At 40.6% G+C, this 24,533-nt stretch overlaps 1 protein-coding gene across 3 annotated transcripts in view; it reads right to left on the minus strand.

Annotated features, from left to right (window-relative positions):
* Positions 1-475: 475 nt before the first annotated feature.
* Positions 476-24,533, minus strand: part of ARFGEF3 (ARFGEF family member 3) — a 93,417-nt gene continuing 69,359 nt past the window's right edge. For all 3 annotated transcript variants that reach the window (XM_041423686.1, XM_041423685.1, XM_041423684.1), the window contains 8 exons: positions 17,266-17,394; positions 16,560-16,736; positions 15,905-16,019; positions 15,034-15,136; positions 14,362-14,493; positions 12,305-12,435; positions 8,290-9,520; positions 476-7,582 (listed from right to left, as the gene is read on the minus strand). In XM_041423686.1, the coding sequence (XP_041279620.1) occupies positions 7,391-7,582; positions 8,290-9,520; positions 12,305-12,435; positions 14,362-14,493; positions 15,034-15,136; positions 15,905-16,019; positions 16,560-16,736; positions 17,266-17,394 (2,210 nt within the window). In that variant the 3' untranslated portion in view covers positions 476-7,390. The remainder of the gene's footprint in view (positions 7,583-8,289; positions 9,521-12,304; positions 12,436-14,361; positions 14,494-15,033; positions 15,137-15,904; positions 16,020-16,559; positions 16,737-17,265; positions 17,395-24,533) is intronic.

Consider the following 24,533-nt stretch of genomic DNA (forward strand, 5'->3'; position numbering starts at 1 on the left):
TTGCAGCATCCATGCATCTGTTTACTGGGAACACCTGAGGACTGCTATCTAAACTGTCTGTGGTCAGGGAATGCCTAGCTTAAAAACCCAACAAAAGCCTAGCTGAGAATGAGAGCTCTGAGCAACCCATCTCTAAATCAGAGCCAACAGTATTCTCCTCATTTAAGAGAGAAGGGAGAAATGTTTCACCTGTCTAGGTACATCAAAATTCTGCACAGCACCTTTAACTATCTTAGTAGCTTCATTCTCCTCCACCCCACAAACTCAGACTCTGGCTCGAAGTGCTGTAGGAGTCATTTGTCAGTGTTTAGATCTCAGTTCCCATCAAAAACACACAGCAGTTCAGAGTAACTAAATTCCCAAGGTCATCCATGAAAACTGCAGTTCCTGCTAGTACATACCAAGTATTTCAGGCCATTTCTCTGCTTCATCAGAAACTCTACAATAACTTTCATTAGACAAAACCAAAGCATAATTTATTTTCCATTTGCATCTTTATTCTACAACACAAGCAACATAAATAGTTTATACTTTTTGTTTTAAAATATTTCCATTTCAGAATTCAGTCAGAATAAAATATACACAAAATACAATTTGCAAGCCAGCTGACAGTGACTGCCCAACCACTGGACACCCAAGGACCATACAAAGCTAGCGGCACAACAGGACACGGTGGACATGGGGAAGTGTTCTTCTGAAGAAGAGCAGAAAGGTAGAGGGAGGAAACACAGATGAGACCAAGAAATTGCAGACAGGTATGAACTCAGCAGAAGGTAAACCCAATGTAAGTACTTGTTTGACAAGGTAATTTATAGTCTCTCTTTAAGAAGTACTGTTGGCTCCTCCTGAATATACAGCTAGAGAGATTAAGTCCTTGGAATCATGTTTTGTGGTAAAATGCTTCCTCTGGCAGCCATCATCAAGGAAATAAAATTTGTTTTTGTTTTTCTTTTTTAATTTTCAAACAGAAAAGACTTAGATCTTTGGCGAAATGGAGTGTCCACTCCCTTTGGCTTGCTTTCAGTTCTGGTTGAAGGGCCCATAGAAGTATGTTTGCAGTCTCACAAAAATGACAAAAAGGGGGAGAGGGGAAAGAGGCAGAGAAGAGGAAGCGGGGAGAACTGAAAGAAGGTTCTTGCTGTTGTCATTGTGCACCTTCAATCCCTTGCTCCCATCTGCTCTAGCAAACAGCGTGCACTACAGGGCTCTGTCACCACCATGTTTTGCCCTTCCTGCTGTTCTCCCTTTGGAATTGAGTCCTGTTTTCCTCTGCAGAGTGGGGGGCTCAGGTGTCACAGCCTGATTGTGGAGGAGATATTTGTCCCTTGCTTGATCCTGTGTACCTGTGCCTGTCTGCCAGCTCAGCTCTCTCACTGCAGCTTGCTGCTTGTGGAAGTGTGGCACTTCATCACAGCCCAGATGGACCAAATGCATGGACAGGAAACAGGGCCCTGATGCTCCACGGGAGTCAGACAAAATTTATCAAAGTACATAAACTACCTTTTGAAAAGTGGGATGTTGGGGTAAAAGGTTTCAACAGATCCTGTTGCCATGTTTCTTAACCAAAAATGCTTTCCATAAAATCAGCTCCCTGATTCAATGTGGCAGTGTAGACTATGCAAACATCAACTTGTGATTTTGCCAAAAATTGGAATTTGAGGGATCTGGTTCCACAGGCAAGCTCATTATTACATTAATCCAGGATCATACAGAATAGCTCCACTAATATCCACAGAATTAGGGCATTTCTTCTTCCCTCTGCTTTTAGTTTTCAGCTTGGAGACCTCTGAGCACTAAGTGATAAGACTGATGCACACTTAGGCCATGTGTGTTTTCTTTTTTCTTTTTAAAAAGCTTTTTAAATGTTTGGCCAAAACTATTTGTTTAGTACTGTATTAGTGTCACATATAAAATATGTTTTCTGAGGGGAATTAGTGGAAATGACTTCTTCCTTGCAGTTGTACCATTTCTGGAGTCCCAGGCATGTTGCTGGTGAGGTGAGCTGAGACCCTCTGGTGATATCCCTACAGAAGCTCCGCTCAAATTAGGGAGGCTCAGTGAAGAGGGATTGCTAGCTGCCATATGCTTTTATCTACATTGCATAAAATTCAACATTTGTGCTTCTGTGCAATGGTAAATTGGTCCTTTACACTAAAAGAAGAGAAACTTCTTCTGGTAAATTGATGGTATCATCTTACTTCTTTAACAATTGTGGAATGACCAGCAACTGAAAAAAACCTGTTTCATGTCATGTACCATGATGAGACCTGTACACAGGTTTTCCCATAAATTACTGTGAATGGAGTAATGAGTAAACAGCCTGCTTAGGTACCTTAGACATATCTTAGTATAGGGGGAAGGGGGGAAGGAAGCACTTCATTTCTTTTGTGAATTAAAAACAATTTAGCACTGAGAAATGGCATTTCTAGAATAGATTGCTGAAGGTGACAATAGCCAAATCACATGCACAATTTCTCAAGAGGAATCTATACAGATGAGCTAGGTGAAAAATAAATCACTTTGGCTTGCTGGATCTGTGCAAAAGTGAGAGTTCTAGTTCTGCAGTATGGGGTTGTGTGGGACTGTGTGCTGGTTCCCGTGGATTTTTCAAGCAGGAGGTGTATGGAGGATAGCAGCAGAGAGGGTGACACAAAAATCTTTACAGGACTCTCCGTTTCCTGAGAACTTGTGAACCCGTATGTAGGGACTGAAGAATTCAAGGACTGAGTCCTGAGTATTAAAGATCCCTAGCTACTTAACTTCCATTGAATTTGACAACTTCAGCACTTTGAGTGTGGGCCCAAGCTTGAAGAAAGGTACAAAGTGGAGGCAGAACATGGAGCTGGACTCTGCTTTCTAACTTGTTTGCCACTCAGTTTCATGCCAGTGCTGTGCTGGGCTCTGCAGTGCTGATACCAACACTGAGATGCTGCTATACAAAGTAGAGGTGAAGATTACACATAGTACTTAGAGGTGAGGGTTTTATCTTTGGTGAGTGAGGATTTGTCAGTGAATTTTACATAAAGGTTTAAATTTTAAACAAAACTTGAAGCTTAAACTGAAAGGGAAAACACCTTACAAGTCACAGGTGTAAACTGTCCTTGGCCTTGACATGAACAAGCCACAGTGTAGATGACAAATTTTTCATCTGTGATGAGGCAAAAGCTGTGTTGCCTGTGCTGGGATTTGTACAAGGAAAGTATTGCCCAGGTCTGTGCAAATATTTTTTCAAATATTATTTCTATATGGTAAATTAAGTCAATTATTCTCAAATGAGTGTTTATCCTAGGAAAGTATTACATCTCTATTTTAACATCATAAAGACATGAAGGCATCTCTTGTTAACCAAGAGATAGGGGTGGTCCTTCAGTGGCTGCTGAATGCTCAGAAAAGGTACCAGAATAACTGTGTGAACCATTGCTGGTATGACACAAATACATAACACAGCAGATAAGCATATTACTAATGTGGATAGCTCTCTGAAAATATGCTGAATGTCCAGAATATGGCAGTGATTGGAGCTACAGGTATCTGTACATATAGATGTCAATTATCTCATATGGCTGCATATGTTCACAGTGCAAAATAAAGTGCAAACATATGCAATGACCTGAGACTATGTAAGTTGGGGTCAGACCCTGCCCCTGTTCTGTAGGAAAAGGAAACTTTCCTATGAGTGCTCTGATCTTCTCAGCTTTAAATATTTGCACAGTGATGAGCTATTTCATGTGCTTAAAGGTAGCTGATGCTGGGAAGCAACAACTTTCCCTGTTAGCAACTGCCTACAAGATTTTAAAATGAGATGTCCTTGCCTCTGCTGGCTGCGGTGGCCCAGAGGAGGGCAGTGTGAATTAGGCAAAGGCAGCAGAGGTGCAGCTCTGGTACCTGAGAAGGATGTCAAGCTACCACATCTTCTTTTTTAAAGCATTTCAGTTGAGCAAAATTTACTGGGCAATCATTTTGAAAAACAATGGGCCAGTTCAATAAAAAACCAAACCAAACTCCTACACAAATTTATGTGACAAAAAAAGTAAGGGCAAGAAAAGAGAAGAATGTGGTCATTAACTAAGACAAAATAAAAGAGCAAGCTCTGTATTGCAGAGAGACTGGTTTGCTCAAGGTTCAAATGTTTGGTTCAACAGTAAAGCTGCCAATACTCTGCCAGGCATGAGGTTATAGAGCTAACAGTAAGGGTTTGAATGGGATACACGTGTGAATACACATGTGCATACAAGGACTACTACTGCTACTGACTGAGGTGCTTCCCCACTCACAAGCAGAAAGCAGAAAGGCCCCTGTAACATGGACATGTACCTGGACATGACTGGGGTGTGCAGTGTTGGGAATTCCCCTTCTGAAGCTTAGGACAGGCTGATGCCAGTCCACTTTTCCTGGGACTGTTCTGGCAGACTTCTCCTTTGGGCTAAAAGCTTGCTTTATGAGGCCTGAAGGTATCATGCTGGCAGTCATGAGCCATGAAACAGGCCACACAGGACCTATGAAATGGTGATGTCACACATTTATTATTCTACCTCTTTGGGGCTTACTGATGTCTATAGATAAACTAGTAGAAAAATTGCTGAGAGCTGTTTTTTTAATTTATGCTTTGAAGGTGTATCAGAAAGCTTTAGCTTCTACATCTTATGGTTGCTGTTACTGAAGTGGCCATGGGCCACTCCCCTCCCCTGGCTAGCATTTTATACATACAAGGAAAAGAAAGAGCAGCATATGCTGAACTTTGCTCTGTAAATTGCTCTGTAAATAACTGCTGCTTCAAATATTCCTTCTCCCCTCCTTCTAAATTACATTTCTGGAATTATTCAAAGTTACTTATGACCTTTTAGGGATGGGTCTTAATGAGCAGAGGCACTGAGGGTGACAATGGGCACTTAGTGCATAATTTGAAGGACAAAGCTCAAAGCAGGCCAACAGCAACATAGCAAATTTACTTGTTCTCATTTTCCAATGAGATATTTGTAGCGTAAATAGTTAAAATAAAATGACATTTTAGGTCAAGATGCTGGCTAATCAGGTAACACTAGGTTATACTGTGTTCATGAGCTTGAGGGAGGTGGTGGTAATGGTATTGGCACTCCTAAACCTTTTTTTGACTGATCTGCAGAAGGATTTTGTATTGCAACCACAATGCAACCATGGTGTTTCCTAGATTTTAGGATCTCTTCTGTAGTCCTGAATGATTTCACTGGTACTGCTATCAATTTTATTTCCCCTACATAATTTAGGGCTTTGCTTTAGTTTTAGATCAGTACAGCAAGGATCTGCATCCATTCAATGCATTTACAATTAAAACCATCAGAGTTGGCTGCTTCGAATACGGTTTATTATTCTGATCTTTGTCATTGTCTAATTAATGTACTGCTTTAAAAGCAGCTCTGTATAGATGCCAAATAAAAACTTTAACAAAAAATGTAACCACACTTTCACTCTACCTAAAGATGTATAAGAAAGACATGGCAACAGAAATCAAACTGTGCTACTACTCTCCCAGATACCAAAGCATAATCTAACCTGTCCCTGAGGAATTATTAAAAGTGTTGGGGGAAAATTGACAATTGAAAACATTGTTAAATTAGTAATTCATAAAGTCAGTTTAGGTGGTAGAAAAGAGCTGTTTTAACAGAATTTTTATGTTCTTTAAACAATTTAGCAAAATGAACTTCTTAAAGAAAGAGAAACAGCATGACTGGCACAACAGAAAGTTACGGGACAAATACTCCCTGCACAAGACTAGCAGGTGACAAATGGGAAGTAGGCAATGGAGGGAAAAGGCAGGAGGATAATGTCAGACTCTTTGTAAACAAGCAGCTTGGGAGATGGCTGTTCAGTTGAGCTTCTTGGCTCCCTCTGTTTTTCCAGGTTTAAGATGCTAAAAGCAGTCAGTTTTGCAAAATCCAGGCCTTACATAAAGAGGTGACATTCTTAGGATGCTTTGGAGCAGGGACTGAAGCTGTATATTTAGTTGGCATGCACATTTTAAAAAACCTTGGGAGAATAGCATTAAGGGGTCACCCAAAAGTAAAATCAACTAATTTTCAACAAATTATCAACAAATTATATAGCATGGGAGTATGAGATGAAATGTCCTAAGGGCTGTGACATAACTTGTGCAGCAAGATAATCCTTGCTTTGTATAGTGTGAAAAGCATCACATATGCATTTGACAACACAACAGTCAATCCTCCCCCTTCTCCTCCCTCTTACTAATAACAGCAAATTGCAATAGTCCCAATAGGAGTGCTACATGGAGGGGGGATGTACCTCCATGAGGATCTGTCCTTTTCTATTTACAGCAGCAGACAAGAAATGAGAGAGAAACAGAAAATATACCTCCCTTTCATACCATTTTCCATCTTGCTTCAGCTCCAAGTGGAGTGATAGGCTACATTTAACAAAGGTGATAAGGGTGTTCCTGGCTACAGCAGCTCTACATAAACAAACATAAATTTCCAGTAGAATAACAGCTGCAGTGGTGCTTAAACTGGAACACTTTACTCTGCTTAGTTGAATGCTGGATACTGGCACATTTGCTGTGGTGTGTCTTCCCCACAGCTTGACAGGAAAGAGCAAAACAAACTTCCCTTTTGCCCTTAGAGGGAATTAGGTATGTGGCAAAATGCTCAGCTGTAGGCATAGGTGAAGAGGCAGCCAGGGTGGTGTTGCAGAGAGGGCAGTTTGACAGTGCCATTTCTCTCCATAAGAGCAATGAAAGGATGAATAGTCTGTGCTTGGTTCACCCATTTTAAACCTGGGATTCTTTAGCTACTCCAAATGTGACTACAAAGGCTCCTCCTGAAGCAAAATAAATTTCCACTTTCTCTAGTGAGCAACACATTTACTTACTACAATAACCTTTAGTCGGCTATCCTCTCCCATGCCAATTTTTGAAGGGAAGATGTTGCCCTAAAAAATGTCACCTTCTTACTTGTCCTACAGCCCCACCTTTTCACTGACTTGGATTTATTTATTTATTTTCTAAGTTAAATAGGTTTACTGACCTGGTTTGACACCCCCATGACAGTTGCACTCACAGCTAATTTCAAGTGTGGAAGTTCTGCTGCAGTTTCTAGTGGCTCTCACTGCTGCAAATTTGAATTAAAATGAAGGTTATGAAATGCACCTCTTCTAGTAGGAGACTGGTTTAGGGACAGATTCTGGACCATGCCAGATCCTCTAAACAGACTCATGCTTTTCCTCCTTTGCTAGTGTGAGTGAGGGACACACAGTCTCAGGTGGATAGACAATACAAATTGACAAGCTCGTTGTTTCTTAATTTCTCACCAACAAATAGGCAATAAACCTAGAACCCCAAGTACTTCTTTGCTGTATACCTTGAATGTCTTCTGCCCTTTGCAAGAGAGCACAGCTTGGTTTAAATGATGATATCGTAGACTCGGCCCACTCTTCCCAGCCATTCCCGGACTGCCTGGCGGACACGGATATCTGTCACGTGGCAAGTCAGCTGGCTGATACAGGGAAACACAGCTGGCTGCAGGGCTGTGAAAGTTTGGTCTGGCAGAGCCTGAATCTGGTTAAGAACTGTCAGCACCATGTTGGTCCATGCCTACAAAGAAATTTGATTTAAAAAACCTCTTTAGAAGACCTTTCTAAATAGGTGAGCCCAGTGGTTGAGGCAGAAAATAAGGTATCTTTTGGCTGCAGCCTCATGAAGCAGACTGAGTAATGCTAGCATATTTATTTAATGTTCCTAAATCACTTGACTTTGTATTGCAGATATCCTGCTCACCCTTTCCTTTTTTCTTTGTCCCACAGTGAACAAAATCGGTCAAGTTTGATGTGTTCACTGACTTGTTCACTTGGACATGCAAACAACAAGCTTCTGTTTAGCAAAAGAATCCATTATTTTTCTCTGGAATTAACAAAAAATCCCATTCTTAAGTACAAAAGCAATGTGACAAGCAGCATAGCATTTTCAAAAGCCTTCAGTGGGCTACAGCCCATAGCAGTAAGCAATGAGTTTGCTGTAGGTTGTCAGCTCTCAGGATTAAGTGCAGCTTTGGCCCCAGTCATAGAAGCACTCTTGACAGCTGAACTAGTATATGCCTGATGACACCTCCCTGAAAACTGACTTTCTTTTAATAGGGCAGAATCAGGTTTTTATTAATTCCAGATCCTAAAGATTCAGTCCTCATCACGAGGACTTCATAATATAATACAATATTTAACAAAAAAAATTATAATAATGTAAAAATGTATAGGTATGTTTTTATTTATTGCTATTATTATTAGCCTTCTACAAGAATGTCCTACCTGTATCTGGGCCTCTGCATCCCTAATAGATATATTCAGGGAGCTGACTGTGGATCCTGAACGGGGTCTCTTCTCTTGTCTCAGGATCTCTGGACCAGCACTGAATGAATGCCTCATTTGACCTTGATCTAGAAGATGTTGAGGCCGCTGGAGTACAGGTGAGTCAGGGCCTCTTGAACCCAGGAGTTCCCCTTTCTTTTCCATTTTGACTTCTTTGGTGAAGGATGTCATGGCCTGTTGCTGCTTTCTCTTCTTGTATTCTGTCATAAACTTGGAGATGGTTTTGTCAGTGGCTATGGTGTAGATTTTGTTACCAGCACTCTCCCACCATTCTTTTTTCTTGGTTTGCTCTTTTTTTTCTGGTTTAGGACTCAGGGGAGGGGGTAGCAGCAATATTTCTCCACTCCCTCCTCGAGGTGTCAGGCTGTCTCCCAGCTGGTCCCTGATTTGGCTTCGGTCATCTTCTAATGGTGTGTCCTTTCCAGACAGCCCTCCAGTTGATGGCGTGGAGGTCTCTGAGTGAAAAGATGGTAAAATGAAGAAAGAGTCACCTTTGAACACTGGAGGCTCCTCTACATTGTTCTCCAGGTCCAGGTGCATTTGGATGTAGTTGTTGCACAGTTCCATGCAGAGCTTGTGAAGCCGCTTGATCAGCCACCCCCAGTCTGCATTGCTGACCGGCTGCACACTCAGAGATGGGATTCGAGCCCTCCACTGCCTCTTCTCCTTCCCTCGTGGGGGACTGACCTGGGCAGTTTCTTCAAAAATGTCTTCATCTTCTGAAGAACACTGCTGTGATGAGTCTGTGCTTCTCTCATCATCTTCAAAGAGGATCTTTTTCACTTGCTCTGCAGTGATGTTCTCCTGGTTTGTCAGGATTGCACAAACCAAGGCATGGAAGTAGATGTTGAAGCTCATTGCTGACTGGCGATAAAGATTGGCAGCCCCACCAATGCCAGACACTTTTTTCAACAAACACTTCAGCCCAGGTCTGGTGTCAAACTCTCTGGCTGTTCTGTAGGAGTCCAGGAGTAAGTCAAAGATGACAGCCAGGTTTTGCATGGAGATGTACCTGAGAAAACCAGCCAACTTGTTTTCTGGTACTTGTATTGCCATTTTCTCCTCCAAGTTAGAAGGGCCTTTCACAAATTCTTCCAGTAAGATGTCATATAAATTCTGGAGCAGCACTTGGTGGGACAGCAAGCTTACCACTATTGTCCTGAAAGGAATACTTGGTAAACCAAGCATGGAAGGAAAAAAAATCACAGAATATTAAAATGGTGCATTGTGGTTGTACTAAGAATAAAAGCACACTCAGATATTTCAGCCTGCTATATCTGAGGAATTTATTAACACACAAATTATTCTTCCACCAGCATGTCAGACAACCTTTAATTTGCCATGAAAAATTGGGGCCAAAACTAGTCTACTACTCAGTTTCCATTTCCACTAATGCCCAGGAGTACTTCTTAAAAAGAAACCATGAAGAGGTATCCAACCAATAAAGAAACATGTACAGAAACATCAGCAGTGCAATGCAGCATGCAAAGAAGCTGAAGTCTGGCTGAAGGCACATTTCACTGCTTGCTCTTAAGACTTCAACTTGAACACTGAGAGCCTAGAATGGCCTTATCGATTCCTAACCCTGTTCCTCATGTATGATATTGGGTGATCCTTAGCTGTGCTCCTGTTAGAGAGATGCTGGGAGTTGTTTTAGCCCTCACTGATGTTTGATTTGCACAGGGGACACAGGAATGGCAAATGCCTCTGACCAAAGTTTTCAGGTCTTTCACCAGTAAATAACACCGAGAGGCTTACAGCCAAGCGAGGCTTACAAGCAAGCAAGGCTTGGAAAAAAGACAGGATTGTTGTTTGGTATCTCATGGGTTTCAAATTATAAACCTATCTTAAGGTCTTTTAAAAAGGTCTTTATGTAAGATTACAGGGCAATGTTCTAAATGAAACTGATGCACATAATAATACTTGGTTTGATGTGATGGGTTTTAATTAGCACAGCTATCAAATAAGGAAGAGATTTTTCAGTTTTCTTCCAATACTGAAGTTTTAGGTCTAATTCAAAGCAAATCTTCACATAACATGAGATGTTCAGTTGTAGATCTTTGACTTTTTTGTTGCAAAAAAATTATTCTGCTTTCATTAAACAACTTTCAAAAGTGTTTGGGAATACCAAGACAAAAAGCCAATTTTTTTTTTTTTTGACAAATTCTATCAAAGGCCAGTTTTGAGAATACAACATTTCAAAAAAAGTTCAGGCAAAACTGTTATTCAGTTACATTCCCTGTGTCACTTTGCCTACCATGACACAGCTGATACCTCAGTAAAATGTAGTAGTCTTATTATTTGACAGTGATAAAATGTTAATGATTAGCACATAGAGTTGAGCTCTTTATGGGGAAGTAGTTTTCTGCTGTAAAAATCATTAGAGGCTCTGACTCAAAAAAGCTCTTAAGAGCATGTAAAAAGTTAAATAAGAACTTGCAGTGATTTCAAGCAACTAATCCTATTTCAAAAGCAGGGTCAGGAATGAAGGAGATCTGCTTTCCTTGTAATAGCCAAAAAAGCAATTTACAAGGACAGTGTAAAGTACTGCTCAATCCCAAAAGAAACTGGTAGAGAACTACAGGTGAAAACACAATGCCAAAGCTGGTTAAGGATAGTATTTTCTTACTCTGCCCAAAGTCTCAAACTGAAACATGTGATTACTTTTCAGGAAGAAGAAGAGCTCCCTTACCCCAGCTTCCTGTGAAACGATGCAGCATTAAGGAAACAAAACCAAAAGGGAGAAGTGAAACCCTGCTAAGGTTAAAGCAAAACTTTTGGAAAGGCCACATTTACTATCATGCATGATTGCCATATTACTGCACTGCTGTAGCAAATAATATGAAAACAGTGGCACAGTTAACTTGTGAGCTGTGTTTTGGTGAAAAAACAAGCATTGCTGGGATAACACTTGGCTATGGGCATATACACCTTTAGCAGTAGGTTGGATAAAGCGCAGTGTGAGAGCATTCAGAGTTTGCATAAATTGCAAGATTTATTTATTTGTTTAAAGACAAGCAAGACCCTTGCTACCCTTACAGTCACAGCCTGTTAGATTGCATGGCCTCAGGCGCTATGAGAGGTGACTATTCCAGTCTTTTGCTTTACATTCATAGTAAGAAGAAGAATAACTTGCTAGCCTTTGGATAAAGTAGATATTTTCCCCTATAAAGGAATGATTTAACCTGTGACGTCAAGCTTTCTTTGTCTCTGTGCAAGGCCCTGTTCTATGATGGTGAAGCAACAGAGCACCTGCTATCAGGGGAAAACTTCTGTACAGCAGTGTAAGAATAGAGACACCTTGCATGGTCTTTCTTCCTGTCCATCCAAAGAAGGACCATCACATTCTGGCTCCTTGTTGCAAGCAATAGTTTAGCTTTGAATGGTGTAAACCCATGTTTGGTATCTCGTAAAAGACAATTTCATGCCATTACATACCTTGCAATACAAACACAAACCCTGAATGCAGAATTCTGATTCTTGGCCCAAATGATGGTACAGCAGTTGTTTAAACAACCACGTGCAAGCAAAAGGAAATATTCTTTCACAGAATCAGACTGTAGTGTAAACAGATGAGGTTCTCAGGTGGTAACATAACAGAAAGACTTCCACAAAAATAATGCCAAGCAAAAAAAACCTTCCCTAGCTCAATGTTGACAGCTTTGCAGTTCTGGATGTCATCTCTTCAGTTTATAATGCCCCAGTTCTTTTTTTTACCTTCTTAACTAAGTAATACTGAATTTAAAAGACCCTTAGTGAAGCAGACATTGCATTTGCTAGCTATCACTAAAACTGCAACAGTGTCACAAAACCTAATTTGATCAGTGTATTCGTTTTTGTTCATGAGCCCTATGGAGAGGTATGATTTACCAGGCTCAGTTGACACCTCTTCCTGTTCAGCAATACTTTTATCTTGCTTTTAGTGACACAGTGTCTTCCTTGGAAGATATTTTACCTTCTCTGGTTATGCCCATTTGGTTTCTTTTCTGGTGGCAGGTCAATGATGAGCACACACGACTGGGCATGTTCAAACCCTTCCTTGTTGCTAGGGGTTTTTGGGGAGCACTGAGTCTCCAGCATGAAGACCTAGAACGCAACAAGTTACATAAAACAATCAGTTCAGCACTTGCAGTGGGTCTGGGGTGGGGGAAGGGCTGGGAATAGGATTTCCTGCAGTGTGAAATATCTGTCATTCTGAATAATTTTACAGTGATAGAGAGAATGCAAGGTATCCCCCCAGGCAGACCTTTCCTGGAGTATTCTGCTTTGGTAAAACAGCAACAGGCTGCCTCCAGACATCTAGTGGGGTGCAGGGCAAAGGCCAGACATATTTTTCTTTGAACCTGTATAAGGCATAACACCAAATGCCAAACCAAGCTTTCTGCTGTCTGTATGCTTCTATCTGAAAGTACCACGTACAGTGGAGACAGGGACCTGTTTGCACAGTTAGCCAGTTGCACCTAGAAAGGTTGGTTGTTAGAAGGATTATTTTCAGCCATGAAGATACAACAGACACCTAATACGCAACCCTTTGGGGTGTGCTGTTATTTAACCGCAGACAGCAACTAAATATGTCCAGCCTGTTCCTGAGCAGCCCCCTGCCAGACAACTGCCCTCATTTACACACTGAGCATGACACTCTGTGGTATGGGATATCCCTCTGGCCAGTCTCCATCAGCTGTCCTGGCCATGCTCCCCCCAGGCTTCTCAAGCCCTCATTACTGGCAGAGGATGGAAAATTGAATGGTCCTTGATCTAGTGTAAGCACTATTCAGCAACAACTAGAACATCAGTGTGTTATCAACATTATTCTCATACTAAATTCAAACCACAGCACTGTACTAACTACTAGGAAGAAAATTAACTCCATCCCAACCAAAATCAGTTCAGTGGGAAACAGGGAAACAACTCTCAATTGCTGTGACTTTCTTTTGTATCTTCATTGTTGTAGCAAATCCTCACTGTGGAGGACTCAGGGAGTGCCACTGATAGTGTCTACAAGAAAAGTATTAATGCTACAGTCCCTGCTTTCTTGAGTTCTGCATCTTTAAAACTTAATTTAAAACACATTTTCTATTCAAACAATGTCTGCCACTACCACATTATTTGTGATCACCATTCCTGGTCTGCGTGTCTCAGATTTTCAAGCAGCATCAGAGTATGATTTATCAAGTCAGAAATTGACACCAAACATCTGCTGGCTGTTTTAATCTATCTGCTTTCCCAGGCTGAAACTGTCATATGGTATTTACAGTTTTGTGGTACCCTGCAGGTCATTAAGTTCAGTCTGCAGTATTTCAAAGAACTTGTTTCATAGAACCACTTTCATAGAATGAATAACCTTCACTGCTGTCAAAAGAACCCTAAGAAGGTTCCAAGTTTGCTCTGCTGATTCTGATTAGGAGTTAGTGAATCATTTGTTAAATGTCAGCATTATCCTCTAGTTCCCAGTAACCCTTTTACTTCTTTGCAATCTACACCTTAGGTATTTATAGAGAAAAATGCATGGATAGGTTAATCAAATCTTGTTTTCCTATTTTCATATCACCATCTCTGTTCTAGTGCAATTTTTGTCCTTTCAATTTATCATTCTTTAAAAGAGTATTCAGAAATCTATGTGACATTCTTGAAGTGGATTCACAGTGACACTACTATTTCCCTTTCTCTATCAGAAACATCTCCACTGATGTATGCGATCCTGGCAATTTTAGAAATTACATTACACAGTAGGCTCATTGTCAGTCCTCTCTAGATACCCATGCATTTTTTCCCACCCTAGTAATTTAAAATTCTTGTTTACAGGATGACAGTTCTGATGTTTCCTTTTTTTTTTTTTTCTAGTTTTTGTTAATTTTTCTGAATACTACTATAAGACAATTGACATTAGCCTGGTGATGACAAAGTCTTTGCCTGCAGGGTTTGTGAGGAAGACGGTGGAAAAAATATACCTTCATAAAGAAAAGCTCCAAGTTTAAAAGGTTTTCTGACTTGCCCTGAAACATCTGTCAGTACCTGCTGTGCCATGGCTCTGATCCTCCAGTACTCAGCTTCAGCACTTGGTGAGAGGGAGGGGGCTGCCACCTTCACTTCACAGGCATCTCCACTGAAGCTTTCAGTGCCACTGTGGAAATAGCCCAACAGGTTCTATAGAGAGACACAACATCAGAATTTCACTGTGTGCTTAACAAATGACCATGTCCAGCCTGTTTGTGGGAAATACAAGATTCAGTAACCTTTGCCATTCCCACTAGCTGGTCACCTGCCATCTTGAATTAATATATCCAATGTAAAGGCAGCTTTTTATGAATGCTGGTCTGCAAAGACTTCACAGGATTTTTTGTTTACAAAACAGACAGTGAATTGAAAACAAGTCTATATGGAGCATGCAGCTACAGCAAAACAACATTGTCTTCTACCTAGTTTTTGTAAATCCAGAGGAAGAAATTGGTCAAAAGAGAAATTTTCACCTATTGAACTCGTCTGATTTCATACTGGCAAGGCAATTTAAAATAAGTCTGAACTGAAAGCTACTAGTTTGGTCTGTATACATTTAGAAAAACTGATTTCAATCTCCACTGTTGATCCAACATGTTTAATTGTGAGTTAACAAATTAACAACTTGTCCACAGTTAGTGCATCCACTGTGTGATTACATTTTGACTGACACCAAAATGGCAGTTTTACCTTTACTGGCTCCAGAGTGGCAGAGAATGCATCCTGCAAGGCACAACATGCAAGCCTCCACATCTCTTCACTAAAAACAGGCCCTGCTGTCACCAAGACATACCTGCAAGGACACAGGAAAATATTACCATGTTCAAGGAGGAACTAGACAATTCTTATTCCTAAAGGGAGAAGGTTGAAAATCCCCATCTTTGGAAGTGTCCAAAGCCAAGCTGGATGGGGCTTTGAGCAACTTGGTTTAGTGGAAAGTGTCTCTGTCCATGGCAGGGGAGTTGAAATGAAGTGATCTTTAAGGTCTCTTCCAACCCAAACCATTCTATGAATCAATGAAAACAGAATAAAAGGCTTACTCAGTTGCTAGCTAATGTTATCCAATCTCCTCAGTTGTTACCCTAACCTATTTTTGGAATTACACTATAGTTTTGACTTTTTTTTCTCCTTTGCTTTTCCTCTTCAAGTAGACACCTTTCCTCAAGAACTACACACTATGTAACTGTATAAATGCAGTGCTTATTTTGATTATGACTGTAATGACCTGAAGACTGAAGAAGGTGCTAATTACCTCTAAAGACCTGTGAATGCCAGGAGAAGACCCTTTTTCTTAAGGATCAATTATTGACTGATTATAAGTAATGTGCAAGTGCTTTTTTTGAGAATCGTACACCTAGTAATACCTAAAATCACGGGTTCTGAAGCACACTGAAAAAACAGTAAGAAAAGGTTAGTAAGTCTAAAATCCATTATTCCACTAAAAAGACCTAAGATGTATTGTAGACTTCTTTTGACATGTCAACCAACTTATCCGTCCACAAGTCCTTCAAAGACATAGACATCTTTTTTGAATGAGCTAAAAGTGAACAGATTGGGTTACCTGATACAGGAGCAGCCAACTCTGGAAATGATTTCTGTTGGTTCTGCTACGCAGGCTACCAGTAACTTGAAAAGATCTTTCAACATAGTATTGATCATATTTTCATAACCAATATCTATAAGGAAAAAACACAGACTGGTTTTAACATCATTGCCTTTTCATTATAATTAGAGATAAACAGTCTTGCTACACTTACTGCTATTCAGAGAATTTGCAAGACCAAAAGATTTTTATGCAGCTATTGAAACATGCATTACCTCAAGCTGAAAGAAGAACAGTCCTTTTAAAGTTAACAATATAAAATGTCTGGACTGAAGTGGTACAGGAGAAACTATCTTAGATCCTGTTTCTGATATTCTAGTTCTTTATGATCAAAGTCTTTGTATCTTCTTTTGGGAATATACTAAAGATTATGATCTTTTAATTTTGAAGATAGCCCTGCCCTAAGAAGGAGCCTGGTCTAAATAACTTCCATAAATGTCTTACAATTTTTTCCCCATAATTCTAAACCCTATAAAGAAAAAAAAATCAGAAATTTTTAACTCTCCTCATATTTTATGCTTGAGCAACAAAAAAAGCAATGAAACCACCTCCTCAAGTAGCTATTCAGCAACATGTCACTGATGACAGTAGATATGACACTACAATGACATACCTGAGTGTATGAAATTCTGAATGTGCTCCACTACAAGTTCACTGGAAAGGCCAATGGCATGCTTGAAATTAGAAGATGCCACATCCCAGTAAGAGTGGTCACCATGGCTGCGATGGAGCCAAAGAGACATCGTGGGAAGAAGAAGATGTACAACTGCATAAATGCCAAATCCTGGTCCTTAAAATAAACACAATAATGGTTGTATATACTTGCTTACAAACCTACATGCTCAGTAAATTTGCTAACTTGTTCCAAGCTGAAGCCTGAGGTAATGCTGAAGTAAAGAGGTTCTGAAACTTTTTTGTGAGATGAGAGTGGCAAAATTTGGATGTAGTTATGAGGAACATTTAGCTAACTGTTTACCTGCAGTCTTTCCCAGCAGATCTGCAGGATTATGTAATTTTCTCTTCCATTTGCTAGACATGAAGCAAACATTTCCTGTGCCTAGGACATCGATAGAGTACCACACCTCTTTATTGTGCAATGAATTCAAGCATATGTTCAATATGCTCTTACAAGATGCCTTTTGTCAACAGAATGATGGACTAAGTGGAAAAACTTATCAGCTCTGAGAAAATCCCTTCCTGGCAGAGAATGCCTCTGTGCAGCTTTAACACAAGTAACATACTTTACAGAAATGGCTTAGGAGTCTAAAAGGTTTGGTTAGGACTCCACTAGCTCACATTTTATCAGGCCCTTTCATTACCAGGTGTCTTGGAAACGTCCCTCAGCAACTCAAAGAGCAGATCCAAAGTAGGAGGCTGGTGCTGACGGGGACAGTTGGAAATGGCAGTTGTTAATTCTTCCAGCAGAATAATCCAGACATTGATAAGGCCTACAAAGTAAAGAAAGTAAGATTAAAAACCATGAATAAGTTACTGCTTGACACAGGTGAAACTTGCCCTCAGAAATTATGTAAATTAATAAATTAAGTAACTTAAAGATCATGGTTCTTGCATGGTTACTGTTACTATGTAATGGTTGTGGCCAATTGCCATTTTTGAAAAGATGGTTTCCTTTTCCCTCCCTTTTTATCAAGTTTGTGTTTTGTCCCATCCTTTCTCATCAATACACACGTTGTTCTGGTCATACTTTACTATTCCTACTAGCTCAGTCTCTTTAACCTTGTGTAAAACATCCCACAAAAATATATAAATAAAACCTCATCTCATTACCATTGTAAATGCTGCCCAGAATAGATTGCATTCCCTTAGATTATGTTTTAAAGTAAGGCTCCTGAGAAGACCAGCCATAATTTAACTGGCTCTATTTGGTACTCAGGACTGAAGAGTAAAAATGTCTCATGAGGTATGATCAGGTTGCCTCACATGTCATCTTTAGATGTTGAAGAGGTCACAGAGTTGGACAACTGCCAGAACAGCAGAGAGAATACAGGTGAGCTCTCATCTACACTGGCAAGCAGGTATCCCCTAAAAGATTACAGGATACAACTAGTATTCAATACTATTTTGAAGATGGTTAGGAATCACTGTCCTTTTCACAGTTCCCTTAAGTATCTGCTAGTTCCCCATGATAACATGAACAACTAAAGGGATGTTGCACATTACACTCTTAAGTCACCTTAAAAGGCTATGGGTTTATTAGGGTAAAATGGATTTTATATTGGTTCACTAATAAGTTCCTGCTCTCTGCCAGTGGTAGCTATGCTGATGTAGTCTGTATCTTAATGATGCTTGCCAGCTAATTATATTCTAAAAGCAATACAAAAGGGAACTTTTTTTAAGATTTACTGAGCTTGCAGACTGCAAGAATCTTTGTGAGAAACAAGGAAAAAAAAGTGAAATCATTTCTCTGTAACTAGGTTGAGGATTTATTTATTCACACCACTTTCAGAAGGCAGTGGTGTGCCCTGTTTTGAGTCAGCTAGACTTTAATGACACTTCTGGATAAGGAAACAGCATAAATGACTCAGAGTGAAATACAGATGTTTTCCAGTCTGGGAGAACCGAGTATCTCTGAAACACCCTCTTGAAGAGTCCAGCATAAAATCAAACACAGTATGAAAATATACTGGAAATATGCCAGAGTGGGTTAAAACATTTTGCTTCATCCTGCTACAGACTTTGAGCACTAGAGTGCCAGGTGAAGCTGCTTTGTGTCTTTATGAAGTCAGTTTGCCCAGCAACAATCTAACACCACTGCCATGTAAATAACAAACTGGGTGACAGCCTCTGGGCATGGCTCTGACAAGAACCACTAGAAGTTTATTTGCTGCAAGGCGGTATTTCTGTTTACAGCAGGAGAGTAACAGGCAGAGTCACTTCAGAACTGTAGGCAACTGAGATGGGGAGACCCTAGGTCAAGTTCCAAGTCTGAGTCAAAGCAGAGGCTTCAATGACTTGTGTCTCCTACATCCCAGGTGAATATCCTAAAATCCCCTGAAAGAGAAAAACCAAACCAAACCCAGCACAGAAAGAAGTAAAAGGTTGTTTTGTGAAAAACTACGACTTGTGACTTTCTGGTTTCAGAGAACAGCTTTTCATTCCTTTGTCCAGGGTAGCAGGAACAGGAACTCTTCCATGTGGTGGAAGAGTCTAGATGAACGTGGTACCAAAGGCCAGTCTGGTGAGGCACATGAATGAAATGCATTGGAGTCAACCTGCTTTCTGCCAGACTGCAGCTGACTCTTTACAGAGGCAGCCTGGTTGGAACAGCTCAGCAGTCTACATATTCAGAAGTGACTGTGAAGCAAGGGGTTAAGTTAGAAATGTAGCTAGTAAGATGAAGGCCATATATTTTGATTAAGGGCTTAACAAAGAGATTAGGAAAAGAGTAATTATTACCAGACGGGGATAATTGAAGCAAAGACAATATATCATGTATTTGACTCAGCTGTATTCTTAGAAAGGACAGGGAATATATGAAGTATTGTAAAAGGGTAGGAACCATAAACACACCTGGCTTCTAACAATGACTGGGTCCAGGAGAGGGAGTTTGGAGCATGACCAAGGGGTCACAAAGTCCTGGCAACCAGATAAAGGTGAAGAATTTACCAAGAGGAAGACCTCTTACTTCACTCTCAGAAGCCCACTGACCCATTTCAAAGCCCACTGACCCAATTCAAGAAGATGACTGCGCAGCCGTAATGAACATTCAGCTCATTGTAATACCAAGCGGGAGCAGGTGATGCATATGTATAGGCGTCTCGGTATCTTTATGAATATGTAGAGCTTTCGTAGATATATGGAGAAGCTACAGTTTTGGAAATTTGCACGTCTTTGGAGGACTACCTCCCAATGTGCCCAGCAAGCTGAATAAACATGCCACTTTTCAACTTTAATTAGGTGAAGAGTCTTCTGTCCGTGCATCATACTGGCAACTGCAGCAGGACTCCTCTGTTTACTGCGAGACCAGGCCGGGCTGTGGACACCTCCAGGTTCCTGGAGGGACCTCCACTCCCTGTCTGCTCATTGTCACAGACAAGACCGCTGGCATTACGGACAAAGGGTATGTTTATAATTAGAGAAATTAGTCTCTAAGTTGTACGTACGTGTAGCTGAGGGGGCAGCTGGTAAGTCACAGGGAGGCCCTGTGTGCAACACAGGCCCATAGGTTTGCTTGCAAGCACTGAAGGGTTTGGTTGCCGGCTAAAGGGTAATTTGGAGACCGGCTAGCAGTTCTGGGAGTGAACTGGGCAAATTCCTGTGCATTGCTGTTATTCTTTTATTTGCTGCTATTTTTGACTGTGTCCGGACTGTGTCAGTGTGTGTGCGTTTGATGAAATATATGAGTTGTGATTTTTGTTACCAGAAATTGTAGTTGTCACTATTTTTGAGGGACATTGTGCATTTTTGAGGTAATACTACTATCTTGTGTCAAAAGGTATAGTTGCCATGAGCTGGTAACTCTTTAGTTCATTTTTAAGACAACACTGCTATCTTGTGTCGAAAGTTATAGTTGCAACTAGTGGTTTTTTTACTTGGTGTTTTGGTTTTTGTATTTACTGTGATGTTTGTTTATTTTTAACAAATTGTTAGAGGTGGCTGGCGAAGCTTGGGCTCAAGCTGCAAGGACTTGACTGTCCAGAGAGGCACTCTTTAAGTGGCTTGGGCTTAAACCAGATGAGCTCTTGGCTATAGGAGGAGACTGGGCTGTTATAAATAGGATAGAAAGACAGAAAGGGTGTTTTTAGGGGTTGGATATTCAAGCTGAATGCACTGTTATTTAGCTTTTGATTGGGAGCTACCCCCAGCTGAGGATAATCTCAGAAATCTGTGGAGGTAGAGAAGACCAGGAGTAACTCGTTGCTTTTTGTGTAATCTGACAATTTTCTGTTGGGTACCTGGGGGACACTTGGCTGTGTCCTTCTTCATTGCAAGACCTGCAATAGGAGGTGGTATTGTATATCTTATAGGCAGAGACCCTATAAGATATACAATAAACAATATTTTGCCCCAAATATTTCCTGGAATCAGAATGCCCGCAGTACTACAACTAGGAGGGAGCACATACTGAATGTGAGACAGTGAATTTAGTCTGTGGAAAAGGTTGTCCCGAGAATTTAGATATTTTTAAAGAAGATAGGGAACAGTGCAAAACGAGCTGGAGGACAACCCCTATGGTTTAGTTCTAATATCTGATACAGGGTTGTGTTTGTGGAATTGCTGCCTGTAGTGAGAGCAGTATTTTGTGTAAGATTAATTACAGTGTGGAATTTGTGCAGAAGGCTGTTATTATTTCTGCCGAGGGACAGACAAGGACAATTTATGGACAAAAGATCAAGTGAGACCTAGGGCTAGAGAAGCCTGTGTAGAGTGCTGGTGTGGTTTTGAGATTTGTGTGCAGTTTTGGTACATTTTCCCCCTGAGAAGAGGAAAGGGGAGGTGTGGTGAGTATGCACAGCGAAGTGTGTATGGCTCTCTGGGGATGCTATCTCTGGGCTCTCTGTTTTAACCACGGCTAGGAGAATTAAAGAAATCCCTCTCACACAGTGATTCAGACTTGATCCATGGGAATTTGTTACTCCAGTGAATCACGGAATAGCTAGAAGAAACTAACGGGTTTACCTAGAAGGATTACATAAGACTTCTGGTGGCCATTGACTGTCTTTAGATTGGGAATTTCCTGCAATAGAGAGTTTAGAACTCCATGAAGGAATACATGGAATAGTTTGCCTCTGTGGACATTTCTCTGCAGCCCTGGTTCATTTAGAGGTTGGCATTGTGTGTGGGTGTTAATTCACTCTAATATTTGTGCAGGACGATATTATTGTTATTCTGCAAGACAGCAAAGTGAGTGTGCCCTGTGTCAGTGGAAACAACGCCTTAATCGAGCTGATTTGAACAAGAGATTTTAAAGTTGGTGTGCCCAAAGTCACACTTCGTACCTGAAGACTGGATTGTGTGGGAAGAAAACTGGGAAAAGAATGTGAGATTTTGTGAAGCAAAGTTTAGGTAGAGTGAGTGAGAAATAAGTAGCTGAGGTGTCCTATGAATGGAAATGGAAATCAGAGGAGAATGAGCTTGGTAGAGGTTGCTTGCCTGAAGGGCTGCCCTTGTGAACCCTGGGTTTGCTTCTGCTGTATTTAGTTGAAGAGCTGTAGTACAGACAGACATTTAGGTGGAGGAGACCGAGAGAGTCACTTTGTCATTTGTGTTATTCTAAGGACACAAAGGACACTCAGAGAGCTATAAAGATTTTACAGGCAACCAGTCGTGAGAGCCACAGAAGTAACAGGTTGTTTGAACCATTGGAGAAGGGGGTTTCAGTTAATTTAGGGAAGCCAGCAGAAGTAATTAGAACTAAGTGTGCACAGCCTATTTTTATACCCCAAGACTTTCAAATGAAGGCAAAGAGTTGGGATAAAGTAAAGAAGCACTGGGAAAAGAAAAATGGGAACTAACCAGAGTACAGAAATTTCTAAGGCTAGTCCTTTGGGTTGTATTTTGGCACACTGGAAAGAATTGGTGGGCTATGGAGGAACTGAAAATAAAAGGAATTTAATTTGATTTTGTAACCAATGATGGCCACTTCAAAGGCTAGAAGGAGATGTTAGATGGCCACCATCTGGAACCTTAGACTATGACACTTTATTACAGATGATGTTATTTTTAAGACGGGAACAGAAATGGGAGGAAGCAACATATGCTGATATGTTCTTTACTCTCTGGAATCATTACTGAGACTGAGAATGGGAAATTCAGTCAGGAAAGATGGGCCACTACACAAGAAGGGAATGGAAAGCTTGCAGTCCCCTCCTATTTGTTATTGTCACTAGTAAAAGAGGAGCATCAGAAATAGCTGCTTGGTATAATAATTTAAAAGATAGGATTGTAGCCAGAAATTTACAAGGTACAGTTATTCAAGTGACTTGACAATGTAGTCTTTGCCTCCAAACTAACCCCAAAAATAATCCCAAACCAAAACTTAGACAAATTGGAAGAGCCTATGGGCCTGGGCAACAGTGGCAAACTGATTTTTCAGAACTTCCCAGGAAAGGGGGGTATCAATATTTATTTGTATTGACAGTTCTCTTTTCAGGATAGCTGGAAGCCTTTCCTACCAGAACTGCCAAAGTGTGAAAGATAACTTAAGTACTGCTACAAGAGATAATACCATGCTTTGGGGCCCCAGCCACAGTATCTTCAGATAGAGGGTCACACTTCATTTCAAAAATTGTACAGCAAATTAGCTGCCAATTGGGCATAGACTGGGAGCTTCATATCCCATATCATCCCCAGTCAAGTGGCCAAGTGGAAAAAATTAATCATTTAATCAAGGAACAAATTATAAGGCTAGAGCAAGAAGAAAGATTACATTGTCCCCAGGCTCTTCCATTAGCATTACTGTGAATCCAGACTAAACCAAGGACAAAAGAAAAATCAAAAGTCCTTTTGAGATATTATATGGAAGGCCATATGGGGTACAAGAGGGAACATCAACCCAAGCAGGGGAAGAAACCCCACACAGCTACATGATGGCCCTAAACAAACAACTCACAGAAATTGAGAAGCATGTGTCTGGGTTTCAGAGCAGGGAATTAGATGGACCAGTACATGATATACAGCCTGGAGATTATGTATATGTCTTTTGCAGAGAAAATTCTGGACCCACAGTGGGAAGGACCATTCCAAGTGCTTCTCACCACTTTTACTGCAATCAAGGTCAAGGAACAGAACGTCTGGATCCACCATACGCGAGAGAAAAAGGATCCAAGAGGTGTTTGGAAAGTTACACCAGATGATAATGAACTGAAATTAAAGCTTATGCAGGAAAATAAGTAGATTGTAAGAAGAAATATTAATCTAGTTTGTATTTGTAACGACTTTGTTTCAAAGAATGGCAAGTACAATTTGGAAAGCTGTGACCTTCACTATCATAGCTATGTCCATAACTGAAGTTAATGCAATACCACGTGTGTACAATGCAACTGATATATACACTTGTCGAGGAACAGCTTATGACTCTTACTCCCGTAAATCTCTGTCAAAAATGCTGAGAGTCACAAATGCATCTGTTTGGGAAGGGAGAAATGTCTGGGGATGTGAATATGCATTCGTTCAGGATGGGTTCCACGAATTCGACCAAGAACCTATGGAACTCATCCGGATTAGCCCTGAATGTTGTGACAAATGCTTAAGCAACTGTCCTGAATTCCGACTCAGAATAGAAGGATGTGCAGACAAGAACTCTAGAATTGACTATAATATAACTCAAGTCTGTGTTGTTCCTTGGAAGCATACAATTAGAACAACCAGAACAACCAATTAGCCTCTACCAAGACAGACTGCCCATACTCAGACTACACTCCAAACCCTAAAAGAGACAATTTGGTCTATAGTTACCAAAACTGGAACATATACTATTAAAAAGACTGGAATCTGAAGGCTACTCCTTAATCCAGAATGGTCCCTGAAGCAAGCAGAAATGGCAATGCAGGTAAATGCTTCTGCCATTAGACTGGAGTGTACCCCATTTCTTAAGACCTCTTTTATGGATGACCACTTGGTTAAC

The sequence above is a fragment of the Onychostruthus taczanowskii genome, unplaced genomic scaffold (assembly GCF_017590055.1).
Source record: "Onychostruthus taczanowskii isolate IOZ18803 unplaced genomic scaffold, ASM1759005v1 scaffold8, whole genome shotgun sequence".
In the NCBI taxonomy this organism is placed as follows: domain Eukaryota; kingdom Metazoa; phylum Chordata; class Aves; order Passeriformes; family Passeridae; genus Onychostruthus; species Onychostruthus taczanowskii.